This window comes from Cyclopterus lumpus, chromosome 2, assembly GCF_009769545.1.
Source record: "Cyclopterus lumpus isolate fCycLum1 chromosome 2, fCycLum1.pri, whole genome shotgun sequence".
Classification (NCBI taxonomy): domain Eukaryota; kingdom Metazoa; phylum Chordata; class Actinopteri; order Perciformes; family Cyclopteridae; genus Cyclopterus; species Cyclopterus lumpus.
This window is the reverse complement of record NC_046967.1, coordinates 2,388,956-2,404,100: the sequence shown is the minus strand read 5'-3', so window position 1 is coordinate 2,404,100 and position 15,145 is coordinate 2,388,956. Positions and strand designations below refer to the sequence as shown.

At 46.6% G+C, this 15,145-nt stretch overlaps 1 protein-coding gene across 1 annotated transcript in view; it reads right to left on the bottom strand.

Annotated features, from left to right (window-relative positions):
- Positions 1-15,145, bottom strand: part of LOC117740968 (activin receptor type-2A-like) — a 31,146-nt gene that overhangs the window by 6,376 nt on the left and 9,625 nt on the right. The window contains exons 2-4 of the mRNA XM_034547662.1: positions 8,831-9,038; positions 7,711-7,844; positions 6,436-6,590 (exon numbers count right to left, since the gene is read on the bottom strand). Coding sequence (XP_034403553.1) covers positions 6,436-6,590; positions 7,711-7,844; positions 8,831-9,038 — 497 coding nt within the window. The remainder of the gene's footprint in view (positions 1-6,435; positions 6,591-7,710; positions 7,845-8,830; positions 9,039-15,145) is intronic.

Below are 15,145 nucleotides of genomic sequence, written 5' to 3'. Positions count from 1 at the left end.
TTGTGAGAATGGACGTAGGAACCGCCGTGTTTACTCAAAGCCTCCTCCCCCCCTCACAGGGAGCTGCGAGGCAGACCTGCCGTCTCCAGGAGGACGTTACCCCGAGCCGGCGCCTTGAAAACAACATCCTGGGAGAACACATCGCACGGACCGAAATACTCAATCTGTACGTTCACGGACGCGCTTCCTTTACTTTATTCTTTCCCACTACACGATGGGAAAGGATCAGAGAGGATACATGGATACGAGTTATCTTATCAGCCAAAGGGTTTGAAGCTCAGCTGGATGAAAGAATAACTGACACGTTTAGACAGAACCTGCAGCAGACCAGAATATATATATGTATAAGTTTGGCTTTATGGCACCATGTGACGAACAGGTCCGTCTTCAATTCAAGGTATTTGTTCAATAAAATAACAGTAAATCCATCAAAATACTCGTTTTGTCATTTCTTCCCGATTGTGTTTGATCTCTTTCACCATTTAAGAGTCAGAATGTATGAAATTATGAAATCTGTGGACGGTGAGCTGACAGTTGGCACGTTTTAGGCCTTTATCCAACACTCTCCCCCCAATCGGCTCAAGGCTACGAGCCCAACGTGAGCACCAACACCATCAGCAACAATACAAACAACCTGAATATTTATAACCCGAGAGCAATTAAATATGACAGGAAATTGCATGTGTGTGTGGGTGTGTGCGTGTGGCTACTCGTGCCATTACTGTTCAATGTGCAGAAGCGTCACCGAACCTTTAGTGCATTTATTGATCTTTGGGTCCGTAGCGATTAGCACTCTGATCATGGTTATTATTATCATCATCCGAGCAAGCACGGCTCAGCGCTTTGCAGCTATTTAATACATTTTTCTGCATCTCCAAACAAGTTCCTGTACGTTTCTGTGCTCGTTAATTAAAACATTTCACATTTGAGTCTGCAGAAACGCAACAAATTCAAGCACGTCTATTGTCCTTTATTACAATTATGGTTCACGAGCAGGAAGTTATGGCCATGAAATGCCACCAAATAAGTTTCTCTATTTAATGTCCTTGGTGAGGAAAGTGAGCTGCACCGCCGTGTCTTAGCATCAGAGCGCCTGCACACACGTCGCCACGGCAAATCCCCCAGCATGCATTGTGCTCGGGTTAAATATGAGATATCGAGAAGTGCATGAGCACAAAACGATCTGCTATATGCATGGACAAAGAGCGCGATGTAAGTCATCGTTACGTCTGAGGACGTGAGGTTACAACGCCGGGCAACAGAGATGACCATGTGACTGATGGTTCTGATGGTTCTGATGGTTCTGATGGCGAAGGACTGATCCTCAATACCTTGAGAGATGATCTCGATGACGATGAGGTTGAAAAAAAGATGAAAAACTAAAGTTATCGAGGGACTCTTTTCTTTCTTGGCATTGTTTCTGGTAAAAAACGCTGCGTCGGTCTTCCGGGCTTCGGCCTGACGGCCCGGCCCGGCCCGCCCCGGCCCAGCCCGGCCTCCCTCGGGAGTCACCGGATCCCTTGTCCGATCACAGGGCGCCGTGGCCTCGAGCAGGGGTGGGGGGGACGCATTACACTTAGTCAGCAGACCACAGGAAACAGGAAAATAGAATCTGCTGCTTCACGCCGTTCTTCCCAACCCTCGACCGTCTCCCGTGGCCTAATCGGATTACAGCATCACCCATTGCATCAGAACGGGTCCTCTGGCTCTGGGTCGGGTCACCCCGGGTTCAGGTGAGTATTCACGGACATCGTTTTTAGAAGTTGAATGAGCAGCTATTCTGGACTCGTGTCTTAAGGTCATACCTTGTTGACGATATGGCCATAAAGCTTGATATCAAACACAAACCATGGTGACCTTTAAGAGAGCCGACACCTGGACCGGACTGACGATGCGCCGGGTCGAAGAGCTTCTTATTCAGCGAGCTGCCTCCTCTTTTGGAAAGGAGCGTTTTCTGAGACGTCGGCATCCTCCTCCAGTTTGATCACATGTGAGCACATTTTCAAAAAGGCTTAAGCTCCTCTTGTACTTAAGACATTCAGTCTGACTGGCGACATGTTCCAGGTAAGGAGGACATGCTCCTACTTATGCAACATGTGTCTGCACTCCTCCTCAGTCTGCAAACAAGATGGGGGAAGCATGCGTTTAGACGTGGGGGGCCATCGGTGCAGCAGGAACCGGGTCACATCGGGCACAATGCGTTACATAATCACAGGTGGCCATTCAGACCCAAAGAAAAGAAAAGGGGGGGGGGCTGCATTCGGCCACTTTCCACCATGCACAAAAAGACATCCATCCATGCAATGAACCCAGGCAGGAAAAAAAAACAACAACAGAAATGTGCTGCGGACCGAGTCAACAAGACGAACTGTCGATGAAAAAAAAAGCAAAGAGAAGAACAAAATGGTGGTCTGGGATCGAGGTGGAGGATTCATACCAAGTTCTGAACCCAAAAGAAGGGGAGGGTGTGGGTGTGGGGGGAGGGGGGGGGGGGAGAACTAAAATGGTTTCCAACTTCATTTGAACTGCTCTTACCTCCACCATAATGTGAAAGGCGTGCTTGTTGAAAAAAGAACATGAGAAGCAAAAAACAGAGAAATTATTTTCTGTCGGTTAGTGGATTAAAATAAAGAGGCAGATTTCTTTTTAAAAAAGGAAGGAGGCGACGGGTCGACCCGGAACCACCTTTTTGTTCTCCTTCTCGCTCCGGACCAGGGCTCCCGAAGCATTAAGGGCAACAGGGTGGTGGTGGTGGGGAGGCCACGTGGATCAGAGAGGGGGTTCATTTGAATAATAAGCAGGTATATTTTAGGCACTGAAGGGGAGCAACTTAAAATGGACCCGAGGACGTTCTCCTGCATCACAAACTAAAAGAAATGCATGAATGGACCCACAAACATAATCATGGAAGAGACAGAAATGTTGAGTTAGACAAGTGAATGAAATGAGGTTGTACAACAAGAGGCTACAAGGGGAATAGTTTGCCTTTTTTAAAACCTTATGTAAAGGATGGGTACAGGAGAGGCTTCAAGATCACATTTTAATCTATTTTAAAAACAGGAACTATGAGATGTGGTCTGGTCGACACTAAAAACATATTTAAAGTTCGATACACAGCCACATTAATGTTAAATAAAAGCTCATTTAGTCTCTCGTTAAGAAGATTTCAACTCCGCCCTAAACACAGAAGTAGGTCTTTCTCTACCAGCTCATAATTTGCTGTCATTCAGATATGTGCCGAACCAGCAGAGATAAATAAGCAATAAGCATCAGATCCACGTCACAGCGTGTCCACTGTCTGGAGTCCTCTGGCCTATCAGGAGTCCTTTTGGAAAGCTGCAGCCAGACAAACAAGACGCAAGTAGCTCCATAATAAAGCAATTGATGAGATTTTGGTCAGAATCGATCTGCGAGATGGACGGAGATAAGAAAATGGGGTCCAGGCGGAAATGAAAAAGAGGGAGAGAGAGAGAGAGAGAGAGAGAGAGGCCAGCCGTATGTTTAAGTGCTCCAGGCCTCTCCCAGTGAACGCTGTGGGTCTGTGTACTCAGACAGGATCAATGCCAGTTTGCCTCCACTTCGCACCGTGGTGCGAATAATGGAGGCTCGGTGGGCGAATAAGCAGCTCGCGATGGACCGCGATCACAACGACGGGAGGCCATTGGGTTACCTCCTCGCCGTGTCACCCCGGATTGAATCCTTTGAGGGGTCGTAGAGTCGGAACATGTAAATGTAAATGCACTTTGTGATCAACCAGACTCCGCCCTTCAGCGTACAGCAGGAGCCCTGTGCACTTGGTCCGCTTCCTTTCCTTCTGTCCTCGGCGCCATGAGGAATCCATTAAAGATCATTAAGTGGGAATAATTACTTTTGCATCGGGAGAGGACTGCGTGTTGTGTTCAAGGAACTTGATGAACACCTCCGAATATCTGCAGAAAAACTGTACGCAGGAGATATTTTGGGGGAGATAGATTGATTTCATGAAGACAAATCTAGATTTTTCTTTAGGTCATTAACATGAAAAACAACTGGAGGTTGTTAAGGACACGTTTTTTAATGAAAAGCACTAACTATACGTGACATCTTCTGATCCGGCTGCAGCTGCTTGTTCACGACAGAATCACACTCCCACTCCTTTTAATTAGAGATTTAGATTAAATGAGCACAGTGTGAAGCGGAGAGCTCTGCCAGGTTTAAAAAAAGAAGAAGCAGCACGTGGATGTTGGGAAGCGACCGACACCTGCGATGAACGAGTAAAACCGCTTCTCGTTCACGCAGGGCGCCAAAAAAATTATATATTACTGCCAACAAGTGTGGGCAATTTGTAACCGTCACATAATAAATACCCGACTGCGTATGGAGCATTATGCGGCACAGAAACGAGCGGGACGAAGCAGAAACAGGTAAATCTATGAAATAGCTATAAAAAAGACTGGACGATGTCTTTTTCACGCTTTAAATACAGACGTATTATTTATTTATTTAAATAAGTATTATTCAAATCCAATCACAGTGATTTGCAAAAAGCGGTCCACGGTTAGTTTTAAGTGCCTTGGGACAACGCGACTGAGAAGTTGGTCCTTTTGTTTGCTGCCAAGAGTTCACGATCGATACCACTCTCATGTCCGCGAGATTCGTTTTGACTTCGTGCCACGAGTCGCTTTTAACAGGAGGCATTTTTCAAATGTCACATATGTTGTAGTCGAGAAAAGGTCTCTTTCGCTTTATTTATATACATATAAATAAATATATATAAAGAAACATAAATATAAAGAAATATATATATATAAAGAAATATATATAAAGAAATATATATAAAGAAATATATATATATATATATATAATAAAAAGAAAAAAGAAACATATATATATATATATATAAAGAAATATATAAAGAAACATAAATATAGAGAAATATATATATATATATATATATATATATATATATAAAGAAATGAATCTGCATCACCTCCTTCCAGAAAAAGCATAAGAGCTGACTTTTAAAACACATTCTTGTACGAGTGGTCTCCTTTCCTCCTCCTGTCCTTGAACACCTACTCATCCATGCATTAAATAGTTCTGCACACACTAGATTCATACGCATCCTGCATGGCTTCATTTGTTCCACCCTGGCTACTTGATTTCATCTTCTCCCTCCTGTGATTTTATGAATATTTTAGCTGCATCGTCATTAGTTATCCGATCCGCTCTTCTTCGTTCCCCGTTTTGTTTAATGTTGTTTATTTATTCATCTATCTGTTTCCAGGTAGGGTGATTCATAAGCCTCTTAGCGGTGTTGTTTTTCCATTAGCATCTCATTGTATTGTGTCACTGTCTTTTTATGTCTGCTATGCCTTGGCTATGTGCAAATACAATAACTAAGTTATAGAAAGAATAGCATGTCTGTGCTCACTCCCTCCTCGACACTAACCACCCACCCAACACATCCTCCGAGGCAGAGCTGCGAGCGTCTCTGTGTTTAGCTCTGTTTGCCTATATAAAGCCTCATCAATAATGCAGCGGCCCCTGACTCCTCTTCCATACGGTGGAAGCTCTGCATGGCTTTTTCTTTTTCCCCAGCAGAGAATATCGCTCCGCTGCCTGTCGGGTTAAAAAAAAAAAAAAAAAAAAACGCCTTCGGAATCATGAAAAGAAAAAAAGACCGATTCGGGACTGCGGAGCCATATTCTCAGTCCTACAAGAACGGGAGATGTTTCAAAAGGTTTGCCGGAGGTGATGAAGACGTGGAAATGATCAGACGTGTAGATAGGAGTTGTCTCTTTTTTCAACCAAGCAAAAAGGTGAACGACGACACAAAGTCCATTCGGTCCGTTTCCATCCTGTGTGATTAAAAGCCCGACACGAAGCATCCCAACGACAGAGCGCCGCATTGAGAGCAAGTCTGAGGCGTGTTTGCTCAGCCAGAGACTCGAGGAAAAGGAAAGCAGGGCTCCTCTCCTCCTTCTATACAACTCTGAGAGAAGAGACTGGAAAAGCAATCATCGGTAAACTGTCCACACCGGGTCTGAACCGGAGCTGCCCGGGGGCAGGGGAGGCCCGCTGAGATCCTGGATCAGGGCTAAAGTTGAAGGTTGCATCACACGTCAAACAATACAAGCGGTTTCTTTTTTTTATTCTAATATCATAACTCAATTAACCGGAGCAGAACGAGACAACTTCCTGCAAATCATTTATTATTATAGAAAGCGAAGCGTTTTGCATTTCACCTTTTTGTTCGCAATTAACAGATGAAAAAAAAAGGAAAAGAGAAACTCGAACTGCGGCGGCAGCAACTCGGAAGAAGAAAGGGGACACCGCCGTGACCGCCACGCCGTTCGATTGACAGGTGACGGCAATGAGCGTTTACGGACGAGAGACGAAAGAAAGTGTCGATGGAACCGGACTTCTGTGCTTTTGGGTTTTTCTGAGACTTACATGTGTGGGGACGAGGGCCGCCGGGTAGGCCAGTTTGTGATGCCTCCACATCCAGAACGAGAAGAGCACGACGGCGGCCAGGCCGATGATGGGGACCAGGGAGTACAGCAGGGTGCTGAAGAGCTGGGGCTTCTGGGAAAATGGGTTGGAGGTGGCTGTGGGGAGATAAAGAGAGAGAGAGAGAGAGAGGATAGCGGAAAGAACAAGAAACATTTTAAGATACGACTTTTTACCTTCATAGAACAAAAATAAAAGCAATAGAATATAGAAAATGACGGTCGGAGTCGAGGTGAAACCGGGGCGTCTGATTGGCCTGACAATGTGCTACATCATCTCTAAGTGCAGCACCAACTCTGCTTACAGCTTACTGCCACTGTGCTTAGGGATCATATCAATGTACGCACACACACACACGCGCGCGCACACACGCGTGCACGCAGCAGGATTAGCAAATATATCTCGTGACATAACGTAATCCGCCTGCCAAAAATAACAAGAGGCCTGAACTGCGTCTGACCCCTGCGGGAGTCTCCGGGCGACGCCTGCTGGCTCAGCCCCGTCCTCCCATCACAAGGTGTGACAGTCTGATTCGGCAGAGCTGTCAAAAGCGCCGACGCTCCGACGCCGACCGCCACCGCCGACCTCGGGGCGGCGTGGGGGGGTGAAATGGGTAAAAAGAGCGAGCGAGCGGGGCGGCTGATGGGGGTTGCACCAGCTGCATCGCGGGGCACTCGGGGGGCGTTTTTGTCAAAGAGTTTTTTCTCTCCGCGGGGTGTCTGCAGGTTCCAGAGAGTCACATTTAAAAGAAATATGAAAAGACAGACGGGCCTGTCGGACAATTTAGAGAGCAAGGACGCCAGAACACGGTGTCGCGTGGCGTCATTCTGCTTTTGAATTAGTCTCACTGTCTTGTCCCTACAGATCAGCTTTGTTACTCTGAACGAACTCTCAAATCTAAATATATATATAAAAACACTGGTTATCAAAAGGACTCCTTTAAACCTTTTACCATTTAAAGTAAACTACACGAGCAACTATAAACATATGAATATCGAGATGTCACGCTTACACATTTGCCGGCGGATGACGATTTTTTTTTTTACTGGATGGGTTTATCGTGGGCTTTATTGATAAGATGCATCATTGAGGTCAGCGGCAGATATCCAGAGCACGAGTACCTCACATGGACTATCTCTCCAAAGCAAAAGGAGGTTGTGTACATACACAGACGATGTGTGTGTGTGTGTGTGTGTGTGTGTGCTGGACTGTACGTACTGTAGGCGGTGGAATGGTGCGGGTAGATCTGCGGGGTCGCGTCCGGGGCGTACAGGAACCTCTCGTTGCACAGGTTGCCTTCGCAGCAGCAGAAGAAGACGTCGGGGCTCTCCTTCCTCTCCACGCACTCGTTGCTGCAGAGGACACGAGAGGTGGAAATTAAAAACAAGGATCTCAACGATCTCTCCACTCTGCTCAGCGCAGAGGACGTGGAGGCAATTTATTTTATTTAAGTGCGAGCGAGTGCATCGCACGCAGGGGGGAAAAAAAAAATCAGCATGTGCACACACACACTCCTTGATGCACACACACACTCAGAGCAGGAGACATTTTCTAAAAAGCATCGACGCACACAAACACACTTGGAACTTGGAACATACACACACGCACACACGCACACACTTCCTCTCCCTCTCGGCTGCAGAAGACATGAAAGAAAAAACATTTATACAAAATGTAACTCCTACACACACACGCACGTACACTAACAATCTCTCTCTCTCTCACACACTCACACTCACACAGTCATCAGATAAAAGCCAAAGGAAGTGGCAACCGCCCTCGACTCGCTCCGGACTCTCCGGGGAGGCGAGGCAGGCGCCGTCTGAGCAGAGGTACCCAAAACTGTGCGGGCTGCAGAATCTACAGCAACTTTATCGCCCGGGAATCAAAAGGAAAACAAGCAGAACCGGCTCCAACCGGCAGCTAGAAACCAGAATAATACCACCTATTAATATCTGTTTACTGCTGGAGATGAACACAGCAATTAAAAATGCAGCCTTGTGCCAGTCGTTTGGATGGGGAAGCACGCAGAGGAGCAAAGCTGGTGCTACCAGTGTATTCACAGTGCGGCGCTCCTCGTGATGGGATGCATGGAATTAATGTGCAGCTTCTGAGCAAGGGCTTCAAGGGCTAAGTGGAGAAAAGGTCCAATTATTTGTGCTTGACGATTGGACAGATGCATGCATGCATACATACATGCATACATACATACTTACATGCATGCATGCATGCATACATACATACATATCCATACATGAGGAATAAAGTGTTTTTTCTGCAGAACCAGGGTGACAAAGTGAAGATCCCGGACTGGATTTTGGGTGTTTTCCTGCCGTACCTGTCGTAGCAGTTGACGTCGTCCAGCCAGCAGCCCTGCCGGACGACCTCCACGGCGCCGGAGACGTTCTTCCACGTGGCGAAGCAGTGCCGCCGCTTCTCTTTATCGCCGTAGCACGGCTCGATGCCGCTGCGGTTGGTGCGCTCCTTCTCCCAGCTGGAGTTGTAGTAGGCGCACTCTTGCGTCTCCGAGCGTCCCAGGATGGCACCTGCAGAGGTCGGAGAGGACGAATTAGTATTTTTTTAAAGGGGGCATTCATGCATTGTCGACGTTTCCCGAAGGGTTGAAATTAACAATTATTCTATCAAACACGTGAAAGCAGCTTTTGAAGTTGAGGATTTACGAGCCACTGTGGCTGGAAGATGAAACGCGTAAAATAAGATCATTTAGTTCTGTATCAATAACTGGTGGAATGACATGTTTTACAGCCTTTAAAGTGAAGTCTTTAAACATTTAGTTACCATAAAATTCACTTTTCTTTTATATCTCTCAAGTGCTTCAGAGTCAATACATCAATGAAAGAAGATGGGTAATAACAACTGCCCAGGTATGACAGAGAAAACAAGTTTATAGAGGAACACAAAAGGAACGCGGAGAGAAACCAAAATCCACGTTGTGAGTCGATTGAACCACCCCGCCAAAATAAAAGCAGACTCTGATTTCCCGCGGATAAACGCAGAAGGATATCCAGGGAAGAACACAGCGTGACAGCTTGTCAGTTTAGCCTCTCATCACCCGTCAGAGAGCTCGTCCGGTTCAGACTGCTGACGGTCGGCTTCGCTCGCTTCAGACGCACAGGAAACCAGGACGGCTTCCTTAGTGGCGTTTTGTTTGCGCTCCCCGAGGTGCAGTAAGTCAGTTTCTACTGCTCTGAGACATCGATGTTAACTCTCCGTCATCCGGATGCAACGAGCATCCCTCAATGCCACAAGAGACCCAAGAAGCCGGTTATTACTATTATTATTACGGTACTTACTGATATTTTTCTGCTTAAAATCACACTTACAAAAGCTACAGACCTTTAAACTCTGTAAAAAAAAGAAGAAAAAAAAAGGAAGGCAGTGCATAAAGGAAATGGATGAAAATTTGCCCGCAGCTCTAAATCGTGCAACATGTCTGTTTTATGGTGTGTCTATTTTAATTCCATCACTTTTAATGTGCGATTACTGAAGTTCGTGATCTACTTAGTGCGTCTGTTCAGAGCTGGTCATGAACACATTGGAGGAAACCCTCCTGTGCAGATCCATCAGGGCTGTCAGCACAACTATTTGGCCTACGAATAACAGGTTTTCTTAATTAAGCCTGTATTTATACCGGCGTTATTCATTTTTATATGCACTGTTGACCTCGCCGGTTATTATTTATTGTTGCTTTTTAACAGAGAAGTGCGGGACATCGAGAGTAATGCTGCAGTTTATATGATCGTTACCCAACTCTCCTCCAGCGGTGTCCCGTTATTAGGGCTATGCTTCCATAACGGAGGTTACCTTTAGGAAGATGATGCATCGTTCATTAAAATGGCTGCTTATGTAAAGCCAGTTAATGCGAGCACGGGGCCCTCGAAGCGCCGGCATCAACAGCTGCAGATGGAAGCGAGCGGAGAGGTCGCTCGGCCTCTTGGCGGCCCTTTCTCTCTCTCTCGTTACGAAGCCCCAGAACTATTCCACGGCGACCGTGAACTGTTGAGAGCAAATGGCTGGAGCAAGATTCGAAGAGGAGAGAACAACAGTGTGCAGAAGACACACAAAAAGGTACCACATGTCTGCTGGTGGAGAAGACGCGTCTGCCCGAACGTGCAGTTAAGCATTAATAACTCCACCAGGAAAATCACTCGAGGTCTTAAATCACTAAACCCGAACGAGAGCAACAGTTCTACGTCGCCGCTTGAGCTCCGGAAAGATCAGTCAAGGAAAAAAAAAAAGAACGACTGCCAAGACGCCCTTGAGCAAGACATCTGCAGCGGGGATTAGGTGGAAATAAGAGTTGTCGAGAAGAGGCAGGGCCTCCCCGTGTGAAATGTACAAGCAACAAAAGAAAACACACGTAAATAACTGTGTTGAACTCGAATGCTTGGTGAGCCTTTAGATATCCCAGCATGCCTTTGGGGCGTTAAGGCACCAACAGATATGATTTGATGCTTTTCTTCAGAACAACCTAATCTGATGCCGCTCCACCACGGCTTCTGTCTCAAGAGGAGAGGCTGCGTTTGGTAAATTCAGTTTAAGTGCGCTCTGTACGGCGCCGGCTTTCTTTCTTTGAACGCATCGCTCCCTCCACTGAGCACCCGTGGGAGCTGGAAGCGATAATTACTGGAGAGGTATGCAGAGGTAAAGCGGAAGGTTAGCTCATTAGCCACTTCTGGTGTAACGGCATTAGCCGTGCCAGAGCTCCTCGGCTCACCCATTTCCATTTCACTCCGGGAGTGATTTACAACGAATGCAGCAGGAAGGATTAGCGCCGACTTCCTGTATGAACTTCATTACCGGCGCGTCACAGTAAGGCGTGTGCGGCGCAGAGAAAGCAGGTGAAGCTGAAGATGGAGGTGGAATAAATGAAAGCACGACGCCTATTATTCCTAAAAGAAACCTTCTGACTTGTCAGGAGGTGTTAATATTATAATACAAGCCGCGGTTTCAACTGATGGTTATTTTCTAGCTATTAATCTGCAGATGTTGTCAATCTGTTAACAGTTTTTTGCAATATGTGAGAATACAGTGAAATATCTCCAGTATAATAAACCCAATAGTCCTCAACTCAAAGATTTTTAATCATATACGACGAAACAAAAGCTCGGTTTGATCCTCCTGCCCCGAGAGGAAAGTTGGCTCACATATCCATGCAGTGATAACAACTCAATTCAGGTATTACACTTGTGTGAGAGAGAGAGCTGTGAGCCGTGTGAACTGCAAACACAGAGCTGCGCTGTAAATACAGCCGCTAAGAGCTCAAATCAATCACTCCTCTGAAATGAGGGGACAATACGGGGACGGCTGTGCCAAAAGGTGGGCGAGAGCTGCCCGGCAGTATGGCGGATATGAAGGATATAAAGCAGAGGAATCAATCTTCTGACTAAGTCGCAGCTCAGAGTTCACTAAAGCGGATAATGTCAGTGAGTACAGAGCCTACGCCAGTGATTGTGCAAAGGACATACAATAGGGCTTCCACCCACCAGCGCATATCCAGGCAATAAAGAGAGGAGCCTCGTTGTCTCGGGGAGATGTTTCACGTATAGAATATGTCAAACACGAGTGGCACAGGCTCACTTTGTCTGACCCTAATAAGGACGGTCGGAGGGAAAGAGCGGCGTCTGGTCCATGCCCTTGATGCAAGGTCGTTTTCTTGTTAGGTATATTTCACTGAAGGAAAAAAAATAAAAAGGACACAAGAAACGGAGGAGAAGCCGAACGCCATTTGGTCTCCACCGTCATGTCTAGGTTATTGATCATAATGGCGACAGGCAAAGAAAAAGCTTCTATTTGCACGTCTTCTGTGAGAAACGCGGGGGGGGGGGGGGGGGGGGGGGGGGGGTCCTCTTGTGAGAAACTCCAACAATGAACCGGAGCTGTTGGCTTATCGCCTCCTTCGGGAAAAAAAGGAAAAGAAGTGCGGTCCTTCCTTTTCCTTCATCAAGATAAATATTTGCACGCAACTACAAGTGCAATCAGTCAAATCCCTGCGAAGGCCTTAAAGAATGCGCGTTGGCCTCCTACACGGCTTCCTTTCTTCTCGGGGTAAAAGAAATGACAGCATGGCGCGTCGGAGACATTCATCAAGGTTAACCGCGACCTACTTTAGCTGTGGACGTTTCTGCGATACGTCTAAACACCCGACCCACTTCTCAATCCACTGGGGCTTTATGAAAAACTGCTTCTCCCCCCCCCCCCCCCAACCCCGCCCTCACCCCTCGTTAGCTGCCTGCCTGGTGGCTCTGAAAATCCACTCTGACATTTTCCATTTTGGCCATTTAGCTGATGCTCTTTTCCGCGGTGATTAAGCTCCCAGTCCCCTCCCCCCCCCCCCTCCACCCACCCCCCCGTCCGTCCGTCAAGACATTTCTGCAACCGCAGAACAATCTGATGAGGCAATTAGACCCGATTTCATTTAAAAAGAACAATTAGACGGCAAACAGGGGGGGACGCAATTCACTCGAGAGAGTAACGATGGAGAAGATTGTGGACTTGGCAGCGATGCCGCGACCGGAGATTACTGATTATCTGCTGCCGGCTCTGAAAATGCAATCTTTTGTGCGGCGGCCAAGAGGTCACGTTAGGCAACGGCGATTCGGAGAACCTTGAATGTGACGCTTCCCTCTGTGAGGCGCTCTGCGGTGGAACCCCGAGGTTCACCCGAAGCTTCAAGAAGGGGAACCGGGTCAGAGAAATCGATTCAAAAGGTCCAGATGATTGATCTCGATATGTGCGATGCCAGGAAAATGTACTTAATTATTGTTAAGAAGCTGCACAGGTTGATGTTATTGTGCCACGCTGGAGTTAGAAGAATGCTCTCACTTAAATGTCATTAAAACTACTAAAGTGTATGTATTTTAAGGTCATTTTCCACCAGATTGGGTTGAAATGTTGAACATGCATGAAGCTCTGAGGAAAGTGTACTACATGTAAATATCTGTCTATTTTTTAAATTTTCCTTTCAAACTTTTTTTATATTCTTATATTATTCTTTAGGATGATGCAAGGTCCCATACATTTAATAGAAGTTAATAATTTAAGTGATATAATATTACTCGATACTTTGAAGAACACAAACTGGAAGGTCTTGGTATTAAATGACCCTTTATGATACTTTATTTGTTTTTCCCGTGTCAGATGAAACGTGAAGCGTGCACGAGTATCGACAGTAACACAAGAGGCACCGATGAGGAGAAGAAACACGAGACGTCTGGCGAAAGGAATAAATTCATGAGTTTGAACTCGGGTCTCATTTTATAAAGCTATGACACCGACGATCATCCATCCACCCTCCGAACATTTGAACCTTTCACACCCCACACTGCATTATTGGTTGTGTCCATTACTTCTCCAGTTGGGAATCATGACCATAAGCGATTCCTCCTGCAAAGCATTTCCTTCTTTACACGACAGTAAGTACTTCACTTTCTCCCTCGGCCTCCAGAGACTGAACTGAAAGGCAGAGGCAGAGTACGAGCGCACGTCTCTTCATGACTGGTCTGATGTGCGGCCAGGCCAGTGAGGTGCATGCTGGGTGGGAAACGACCGCCCCACCAAACGATGGAGACATCCCGACTAAGTCTCTTTGGCAGGTTGCCAGCCGGCACCCCGGGGTTGTTCTCTTTACTCCAAAACCAAAAGCTGGCTGGTGAAACAGATAAAAAGCGTCTGATTAATGGAGGAATCCTCGAGCTTGTGTACCGGTGTTGCTCCTCCGAGTAGAGAAACTAGGCTTCAGCCTCGCCTGCTTTGAACACACATGCGGTTCTTTACATGTAAACTTGGCTTATCTCCATATCCAGACCTCTTAACCCCAGTGACTCATTCGACCCATACTGTGTTTATTCCCTTTATCTTCCCGACACGTGGGAAGTCGAGGCTTCCGCCGAGCAGTCGGTGTTCTGCTCCAAAAGATTCATTAATAAAAAGAGAGATAGCGCAGGTGAGTTTATTATCCCTCCATAATTGCATCACAGTGTGACATTTCAGACTTAAAAAAACTGTCCATCAGGCATGTTTTTGCCAGACAACTAATATCTGATTTCCTCTGTGTGACTGGTCACGGGGGGGGGGGGGGGGGGGGGGGGGGGGGCCTCATAATGAAAAGGTGTGTTGGCGGGCCGGGCCTGCACTCGGCACCGCATGCAACGAAGTAGGTAAACAACTCATTCATCAGGGCTTTCCTTTGTTTGTGTGTGTGTGTGTGTGTGTGTGTATATGTGTGTGCGTGTGTGCGCCAGGAGCAGGGATTGTTCACTATGATGGAATTTGTTCTAGAGAGCAACTTATCTTCTGCGCCCAGGGGCAGAGTTGAAATAGATTTAAGGTGATGCACGGTTGTTTTGTGGTTTTTGAACAGTGCTGGTGAAAGTTATGCCGAGGCCAGGGGTCACAGTGATGTACACCCCCCCCCCGATGCAAGCCGACACTCCTCCCCCACATAACTGACTCAGGACACAACTAAATGCAGCTGTAGCATGTGTGAAGAACCGCATACATCCAGCAGGAATCTTCTAATCATAGCGGCGTTAACGCCTTAGCACCAACGCTATAAAACTAGTGATAATGTCTGAAAGAACTCTGCACATATTCTGCTTTAACAGTGGAGTTTAGACGGGGTGTGTGTGTG